This window comes from Primulina tabacum, chromosome 9 (genome assembly GCF_025594145.1).
Source record: "Primulina tabacum isolate GXHZ01 chromosome 9, ASM2559414v2, whole genome shotgun sequence".
Lineage (NCBI taxonomy): Eukaryota > Viridiplantae > Streptophyta > Magnoliopsida > Lamiales > Gesneriaceae > Primulina > Primulina tabacum.
The window spans coordinates 25,316,534-25,326,370 of NC_134558.1; the positions used below are offsets into that span (position 1 = coordinate 25,316,534).

The window sequence follows — 9,837 nt, forward strand, 5'->3', positions numbered from 1 at the left end:
TTGTAAAATCTTAAATATAGTATAGATTTAAACTAATTTTTTATGAATAAGAGAATAAATTTTAAAATGAAATTAAAGTTTGAGGATTTATTTAAACTTTTCTCATAAATTAATTAAATAGTTATTAGTTTTTGTGATGCTAAATTTAATATGTTGAAATGAATTTTCAATTTTGCCCGCAAAATAGTAAGTTATATTCGTACTTGTACCACTTGCATCTGATGGTGGTACCCTTTCGGGATATTGTGCCCATAATCAATCAAGTAAAATCAAATTTTTATTATCAGTTGAATAGCTAAATAGATAATCCTCCATCACCCGTGAAACTGCCAAATGTGTCAGCCTCAACTGCAGCTCCTCCGCTTCTCCGCCGCCGTCTTCCACCTCTCACCTCCTCCATTACCGTTTTCACGTCCTCCTCAGTTTCCTTCCAGACCCATCAAACCAAATCATGAATATTCACTATGTTCTGCCCACAAGACATGGCTTGCCCAGCTCTCTGAAGAACTCACCGCCGCTACAACTGCGGTCACACCCGTTGTGGCGCCGGCGGTTGAGGGTCCCGTCGAGTTACCTCCCTCAGTTCCTTCCATTTTTGCAACCACTGATGACCCCACCCTCCTCCAGACAGCCACCAGTGTCCTCCTCACCGGTGCCATCACCGTTTTTCTCTTCCGCTCCCTCCGCCGCCGCGCTCAGCGTGCCAAAGAAATGGTACTTCATTTCGATGTTCTTTTATTTGTGCGCGTCTTTTCCTTACGACGTCGCTATAATTTGGGCGATAATGAATCAAATTCACCTTCAGGTTCTATACGCTTTTGTGCCCATTTCTTCGATGCCAAGCCTCCTGTGTTAGAATTTGTGGAATCGTTTGCACTGAAGAGTTTCTGTTGGGAGTTGTGTCATTTTCTTGGAAAATATGTTCTCAACTTTTAATGCGACCATTTTGTGGAATTTGCACATTAAGCCTTTGGTTTTGATGTTCTAGTATAGTGTTTCAATCACGGTTAATTTTATTTCAGAAATTTCGGTCATCTGGGATGAACAAATCTTTAAAAGAGGAGGCTGTAGATAGCTTGAAATCAATGTCTTTATTTCCAGCTACAGACAAGTCTCCCCCTTCACCTGTTCAAGCGTTTCTAGGTGCATTAACAGCTGCTGTGATTGCCACAATTCTCTTCAAGTTTACAACAACCATCGAAGCTTCTTTAAATCGCCAAACACTTTCAGATAACTACTCGGTTTGTTTGTTTGTTTTTTTTAGTTGTGTTTATTAAAGGAAAGAACTCTTGCATAGACCAAGTCTAGCAATTGTTCCTCATCAAGGTGGCGTGATTGCCTAATAGTACGTTTTTCTGAAATTTATTTGATGCATAATGTGGTTCAGTTAAGGGCCATTGCTCCAAACAATGTGATTGATGTGTGATGTACACAAGAAATATCCCAATTAAATTGTGTTTTGGGCAAAATTAAGCCGGTTTGTATCAGATTGTAGTTAATAACTTCATCATGTTATCGGCGGTGGGATGTGTTATGAAGATAAATCCATGATGTTTACTTATTTTATAATCAATTATGATAGTTGGGTGTAAACGTATTGAATCCGTCGAATTGTAGCTGTTTTTTCATATCTGAATTTGAGCTTGAAAATGCTCGAAACTCAAAAATGTAATGTTTTGGGCTCTATTTAACTTCAAATTCGAGTTCAATTTGTTTGGTTTGAACTTTATTATCAAACTTCATTAGGACTCTGCAAAAGTTATCATCCAATGCACTAATGTTCTGAATTTTTTAACCATTTTTCAGGTCCGCCAGATAACCATAACAATTAGGTAAATCTTGTGACTCGCTAGCAAGCTCATTTCCCTGTTATAGTAGACTTATTATCTTTCTTCGTCAATTCCGTGCAGGACCATAATAAATGGAATGTGTTACCTTGCTACTTTTGTCTTTGGCGCCAATGCTCTTGGATTATTCCTTTATTCGGGACAACTTGCTTTCAACTCCTTTATGGAAGGTGATGTTGACAGAGGAAATAAATCCTTAAGCTCATCGGATCCACAGTCGGGTGATGCAGACACTTCTGGAAAAGCCAGTTCCAACGAGGATCAAAATTCTGATAACACGGAGTAGTTGAGAAATGGATCAAGGTGACCGATTTATTCATTTTTAATCTTGTAATTATGTAGCAACACTCTATTGACGAGGTAATGATCTTTACACAATGTAAACTCATGGGTTCCATAGCTTATGCCGAGTTCCATAGCTTATGCCGAATATTTTTTCAATTTCATATGCGAACAAATTTCAGGGATTTATTTGTGAGGAACAAAATTTGGATAACGCGAGATTAAGACACAACACTCAAGTGTAAAAATATTGTTTTTCATCGATTTTTTGTTTTTGTTTTTGTTTTTTTACATGTCCAAGTCTTAACCATTGTTTCTTTTGGGGGATAGACATACTCTGATATCCCAAAGTTGTTGAGGTGGTCCTGTGAAGACGGGCTCCTGAGTTCGAAAATGAGATATATGGGTATGGAAAGCATTTATAGGACTTACCTTACATGTAATCGATATGTGAATCCTGAATGTTTATGCAAAACATGAATTAGTATCAGTTTTGAAACAAGAATCTGGAATTTCGGACCAAATGTTTGAAGTTGTACTAAAACATATAGTTAGAAGTGTGTGAACTACAGAGATTCAACATCTCTGCATTGTCTATCATTTGATTCAAGTTTTACAATAACCAGAGTTAAAAACTAGTTATGTTATCTTTATTTTTCGATTTATTATTTCATCTTTTATCTTTAATGGTCGCATCTCATGAACCTAATGTCCTCCGACCCCCCAATCTCTTCGGGCATGAGTGATTATAAAGTGATGAATATATGAGAAAAATAAGTTTAATTATGGTAGAAAGTTGAAATTTTAATTATGGTGTTCAAAATTTTAAAATCGGAATGCATAGGGTGCTCAGCTCACTTTTTTATATTTTTTACATAAAAGATAAAGCAAACATTCCGAAGAAAATTAGAAAATACGCTCAAATGTAGAATAAAAAATTTGAAATCTATTATGTTGTCCTAATGTATATTTTTGCTTGAATTTCAATCCCACAATCAAACATATTCATTTGAAATCTATGCAGAAATTCTAATCATTACATCCAAACAAAACTTTCATGTATTTTTTAGCATTATAGTTTATTTGTCAAACTATAATGATTTTTCCAAAAAAAGTACCGTCCAGTTATTGCTATATTCTAATTATAAAAATAATGTTAAATTATAACAAGGTGCAATATATTCAAATTAACAAGAAGTGTACGTGCAAAAATATATGATGAGGAGCACATCTAAGTAAACGAGTCGTGTGTACATAGAGATTTTGCCTTTTCCAAGTAATTCTTTATACATAATGTTTTTTTTTAATAAAAGGTGACGTGGGTGGCTTTAAAAGGTAATGTAGATGGATTTTGGTAGTTTATATATATATATATATATCTGTCTCCATTGTAAAGCAGTTTGTTTTGTTTTTTTTCCCTCTTGAAACCGTTTTCTTTCTAATTATTTTTCCTAAATGAAATTTTGCATCAAATAAAACTATAAATTGACTAAAAATAAGTATCGTATTCGTAATTTTGGAATTAAGAAAACAAAAATTTTGAGATAGGAAAATGACTTTGATGCGATTAAAAAATTCACACTCATTAAAATACTTTGAACCAATAACCACGAATCAATTTCTTTAATTGAATCGAACTGAACCGCCCAAAAAAAATACTTGTGTATCAAAGAAAAATGGTGATTGTAATATCCCATAATTAGGTATATACATATATAATATTTAATTATTATATAATGCTAATAATTAAAAAAAATGAAATAACTAATATCATCATCATCATATTTGCTTAACCAACATACCACCTCCTTCCTTGTCTAACCGATGATCGGAAGTTGTCCAACAGAGATTGAAGGAAAGGCTTGGTTCTTGTCTATAAAATAAAACCATTCACCTGAAGAATTTCAACAGTTTCATAGCCTAATTTTCGAGTTTAAGAGGCTGGTTTAGAATAAGAAAAGAGTAGTGAGAGAATGATGCTTTAAATGAGGGAAAACAATCATTTATGTACCTCAAATTCCTCCAAAAAATCGACAATATTCTCTATTTACCCAGAAAACTATCAAAAAGAGGTGTTGAAAATTCAATAGCCGATTTTTCGTTAAAACTCAGAAACCACCACTACCCGGGAAAGAAATATTGCCAGAAAACTCATTTTCGAATTTTGTTTACACTCCCATTTTTCGTACCTCTGCAGGGCCTATTATACCTTAGTCCGAGCTTAAAATTTGTTCACTGTATGTCATACTTCTCACTTATTTCATTGGTTTTCCGGAATCGACAACGGAAACAATGTTTTCTGACAGTCAAAGTAGGGGTATGAGTTTTACTAGTTATTTCGTTTCTGGAATGTTTCGGCTGCAAATTTGAGAAAACTTATAACACAAGAACTGTAGGAAATTTTTTTTCCCGTATGCTAGAAAAAATAAGCCACGTGTGTTGGACAGATGTCGGCCATGCGCCGCTGTAACCTGCTCATGTACTACACGCATCGACTAAAAATAAAAATTTATTTTTCGAACCTTGTTCTATATTATTCTAGGCTACTCATCAATTTTCATGAATTTTGGACGAGTATTTCATTTTCCTGTCCACCATAAGCAAGCTCCCTCGTTCTGGCGATTACACTTTGGATACACGGGATAAGCATTAGGCTTCTGAATAGCCTTATTCTGGGGTTGTTGTCCCTTGCCTTTGAATTGCCCCTGAAATAGCATCTTATTCGGCTGTTGAGGTTAATGATGAGGCATCTGATAAGGCCTCTTGCCTTGCTTGTCGTTGTCAATGTCCCTCTTATCCTAATCGACTGCTAAGGCTCTAGTCACAGCAATAGAGAAGGTCGTAGGACCAGCCATGCAAACATCACGGTGCAAGATCGGCTGCAAACCATCTAGAAAGTGCCTCAACTTCTCCCTTGGATTATTTACAATCATGGCACAAAGTGACACCCCTGCTCGAACTTCCTCACAAACACCGATTCAGTGTGGTCCCTCTGCCTCAGCGTCATAAACTCCCTAGTCATACGCGAGCGAACATCATCAGTTAAGTACTTCAAATAAAACACTTCCTTGAAGCCCTTCCAAGTAAGGGTCTCAAGGTTCACAGTCACTAATACTCCTTCCCACCACAGTCTAGTATAATCCTTTAGCAGGTAGGTGGCGCATCTAACTCTATCAGCATCCTGCAATTTCATAAAGGTAACGATTACCTCCAACTTGTGAAAGCGCTCATAAACTGCTTCCAGCCTCGTCCTCCTCCCCACCTCCGCATTGTTCCTAAAAACTGTGCAAAGAACTGGGTCATGGGAGCAAGCATCTGTGCCTGAAGATCTGGTGGTGGATATGTAGTGGAAAATCTCTCCTCCTCAGGATTCTCATGATTAACCATACGTCTGGGAGGCATATTGTTCCACAATCCAACCCAACACATAACTAACATTCTTAACAATAATATTCATATAATATAATAAATGTGACTAAAAACTTAAAAATACTACCAAAGAAACTCGTACTTTAATACTTATTACATTTTAAATCGTAAAAACTTACAGATTTAAGGCGTGACTTCCTGAGTTTCTCTCAACTGATAGTTGGCACAACCCTTTATCATGACCTTCCTCTGATACCAACTGTAATGACCCTCACTTACTACTTAAAATATGTGGAAAATAAAATTTTGCTATCTAATTAAATTTATAACTCTTAAATTTTAAACTCAATAAAAAACTAAACATTATTTTTGAAAATTCCAACCAAATAAAGCTAAAATTTGAAACTAAAAAAAATATAAACAATTCAGATTCTGAATATTTTGAGGCGTAAAAAATGATACACTTCGACATTCATAAAATATTTTAAACATCCAAAGAAATAATTTGTTTTCCAACCAAAATTCAATAAAATAAATCAGAGTATTAAATCAGTTTTAACATGCATAAAGCTCACAAAACTGCAAGGCCATTGGGTGTAGTACCTATGGTCCGAGCTTGCTCACTCGTCATAATCTCCAGAGTCCTCAACAACGTCATCTGCATCAATCAAGTCTAGTGAGTCTAATGACTCAGCATGCATAAACTATGAAGAACGAATACTACATCATAAAAATTCATACAATTTAAACATTCTTGATACGTAAATTACACACGCATAAATAAATATGACGTGACTTTTCTAAATAAAATTTTTCATAAAACATGTTTCGCTTGACATAACATAAACTTAAACATTTTGCGTAGATTTCTGCTCATTGATATGTGACATCGTAACATAATTTGTTTCATCAAACGAACACCACAACGCTTGGCCTGCAAGGATCAATACAAACCTTGGACTGGATATCCACTACCAATCATAAGATAATCATAAGATAAGTAGGAAAGTTTCTCGAACACGTTCTCCGGCTTCCAGACCCGTACATGTATAATTTGGCCACAAGACAACTTACATACCTCAAAATAAATATTTTTGCATCTTATATTTATTTAAGAACGCCATGGACCTCGATGGATTGACCCACGAACCTGCTGCCACCGCTTAAAACTTACACTTCAAAGCATTCTATAAACTTGCATCTTACCCGTACGACTCCCGAATAAAATAAAACAACTTGCAAGATACCCCCACGACTCGGGACTCGACTCAACCTTGACAAGTAACCTAACACACTGTCCATAGCCTTAGAATCACCTCTAGAATAGTCCCAAACCATCCCGAAAGAAGACAAGCAACTCTAGGCTCTATTCAGCCCCTTTTTGACACATTCGAGTTCTATACAACTCCAAACTTCGAGCCAGTCCTTAACCAAGCCCTAGACAATCACCTTAGACCATAATCAAGACATTGATACAGTCCGTACCAACTCAGGTCGCACGAAAAAGATGCAGAACTAGCAATCGGTGACAGCGCCGTTGCGAGTTCCAAGCGTGCGGCTGCCACTTTGTGCTTCCAATGACTTTCCTACCTGACCAGCCATAACCAACCAAGACCAGGCTCACCTTAAGACCCTAAGACATGGTCCAGAACCTATCCAAGAGCCCCAACTAGTCCCTAGCCCAGAACCCCATGGCCGAAACCAAAACACAGCCCCCAATGCGCGTGCGGCAGCAACTACCCTCCTCGCTTCTAATGCCCGACCAGCCCACTCCTAACCTTAAAAAGACTAATAAACAACATCTAAACACATCCTAATACATCCCCATATGTAGCAAAAACAGCCAAGATGATCAACACGAAGCCCACGTATCAAACTCATGGAAACTTGAAGAAACTTGTGCAGAAAATTTCAGCATGTGTGTAAACAATTTTGATTCAAATCTTTCATGTAAGGAAACATTTTTCATGCATATTTATCATCAAATAACAGTATATAACAAGATTGATGTGTCAAGAAAGTTTTAGAACATGCATTTGCGTTTAAACGTTTGAATAAACGAATACCGATGTGAGATAACATAGAGGATTAACGGAGGACGATTGCTAGACGTTTTCTTTGCCAAAAAATTTTGAAAAAAACCCCAAAATATTGAAGGTATGTGTGTAGAAATGGAAGATGCTACTTGGAGGCCACCCTAGCTTTTCACGTTTTGTGTGTGTTTTAGTGTGTTCGCGTGTGTGTGTTTGTGTGTGTTTTTATTCTTTTTTTTAAGAAAACACTTTGCAAATTAAATAAATACTAACTAAACAAATTTATTAAGTCTTGAAAAATTTAATAAAATATTAAACATCATGCCCTAGAATAAAGTCTTCTATTTATGGAAATTTGCTAATATTATGCTTAAAATATTTTAATTTATCTAATAATTTAAATTTGACTTTAAAATGCTAAAATTGATATATCATTTAAAATAAATTATTTATTGGCTTAAAAATGAAAATATAACATTTAAATTTCAGCACCTTAATCGTCTTTGGTCTCCTATCCCAGGCCAAGCATCGAATATTTCCTTGAAAATTTTAAACTCGAAAAATACAATTAAATTAAAAGAAAATAAACATATAAATATTTAAACTAAATTAAATATGTTGAATGCATCATTCAATCCATTTAAATTAATTAACTCATTAAATCATGCATGCAGTATGTACTGGTTTTTGGACACTACATCCTTCTTACCGATCAAATATGTCATCTTGTTCTCATCGTATTTAAAAATTCATTCTTCTTAATTTACTCATTACTGTTATTACATAATAATGGAATGCTTCAATGAAAAGTTCTCATTGTGTTATCATCACACAAAGTCTTATTCTTATCAAACTTTCATCAAATGAGATTTTGGTTAATCATCGAATGAACGAACAAATAATTGAATGATAAAATGATTGACCGATACAGATCCCTGAACAACGGATTTTGGTATGGAGATTGTGTAACGTCCAAAAATCAGTCTACGTAAATCACATGCATGCAAATTACTTAAATTGCTTAATTGCTTTATTTAATTGATTTTAAATGCTTAAATGATACACAATATATGATTGAAGGTGTAATTTCATGATTTCATGAAAATTAAAGATTTTATCCAAACATTCGATAATAGGTTGGAGAAATGAGATCGGAGACGACCAAGATAAAAAAAAATTTCGATAAATGTTTTGAGGCTTGATAATATGATTAAAATTTTCTAAAAATGTTGGAGTGCAAATTATTTTACAAGACGAGCTCGATTTTATCCTGGGAGCCGGTTTTAGCCAAATAAAGGACTTTTAAAGGCCCAAAAATTATTATTTTTGAAAACAAATTTTTGTAAACTTTTATTTTACAATTAAATAGGTATTAATATGCCTAATTTACCTAAGATTAGTGGGCACTCCTAAACTAAAAATTCCAAAACCCTAACCCATTAACACATAATTTTCGAAAATGATAAAAAAACCTAGGGCTCTTGAGACTCCATTCAGCCGTCCACTTCACACATCACACACACAAAAATTTTCGAAAATTTGGATAGGAAATTTTAAGGATTTTTGTAGCTCGTTCGTCCCTCTTCGCAACCTACGCCAACGATCGAATATTAGAGCGTTTTAAATGCAAAGGCAGGCTACTAAACCTTTATTTTGTACCATTCAAATCATATTATTCATGATTTATGTGCTTTAGCAGTCAAATTTAAGCTTATATGATGATTTGGGATAGGCTTGAGTCAATAAAAGTAAGTAAAAATAAAAATTGGGAATTTTAGAGTCCAAAGGGTAAAATGGTTACAATACGTCCCGTGTAGTACAAAAGGTCTTGCAGGGTCCAAAGTATCATAATACATGCTAAATGATATTTTAAAATGGTTATGATGAAAATATGAAATTTTATGATATATTCTAAATTTTTATGATTTTTCCTAGAAAATGATATTTTACAAATTTTGAAGGACATGATATTTTATGAAATAAAAGAAAGAAAATATTTTGAAGGATGTGAATTGACTGTGACAAAAACATGATATGATTGGGGATATCGTGAGGGAGAATTTCCCAGAGAGAGCCCATTTGCGGGAGAAGGCCCAGAGGGAGCCCGACGATCGTATTTCCACTATTGATGAGGCGGAGCGCCCATCTCCATGTACAATGGTGACCTAAAACTGATCAGTCGACCACATGATGATACGATTATAGCTAGTCACTTTCAAGGATCAAACTTTACCCAATAATGATATATATTGAAGGAAATCTTTACGATTTAACGATTTATTTACGCTTACAAATTTATGCTAAAC

The 9,837-nt window shown here is 34.9% G+C and overlaps 1 protein-coding gene across 3 annotated transcripts; it reads left to right on the top strand.

Annotated features, from left to right (window-relative positions):
- The first annotated feature begins 256 nt into the window (after positions 1–256).
- On the top strand, positions 257–2,767 carry LOC142555028 (uncharacterized). Of its 3 annotated transcripts, XR_012822309.1 has the most exons (6): positions 257–714; positions 1,023–1,241; positions 1,807–1,832; positions 1,911–2,150; positions 2,312–2,370; positions 2,460–2,767. XR_012822309.1 is itself a non-coding variant. In XM_075665667.1 (5 exons), the coding sequence occupies exons 1-4, from the start codon at positions 334–336 to the stop codon at positions 2,131–2,133; spliced, it is 849 nt and encodes a 282-aa protein (XP_075521782.1). In that variant the 5' UTR covers positions 257–333; the 3' UTR covers positions 2,134–2,150; positions 2,460–2,767. The 3 variants fall into 3 exon arrangements, 2 of the variants coding, with proteins under 2 accessions (XP_075521782.1, XP_075521781.1); XM_075665667.1 differs by lacking the exon at positions 2,312–2,370; XM_075665666.1 differs by lacking the exons at positions 2,312–2,370; positions 2,460–2,767 and having other exon boundaries at positions 1,911–2,246.
- The last annotated feature ends 7,070 nt before the right edge of the window (positions 2,768–9,837 follow it).

What these genes read in the sequence shown, in the direction of transcription:
- LOC142555028 (XM_075665667.1), top strand. Translation starts at nt 334, where the DNA reads ATGTGTCAGCCTCAACTGCAGCTCCTCCGCTTCTCCGCCGCCGTCTTC. An exon ending in CTCAGCGTGCCAAAGAAATG is followed by an intron (nt 715 to 1,022) that starts GTACTTCATTTC and finishes ATTTTATTTCAG; the next exon opens with AAATTTCGGTCATCTGGGAT. An exon ending in CAGATAACCATAACAATTAG is followed by an intron (nt 1,833 to 1,910) that starts GTAAATCTTGTG and finishes AATTCCGTGCAG; the next exon opens with GACCATAATAAATGGAATGT.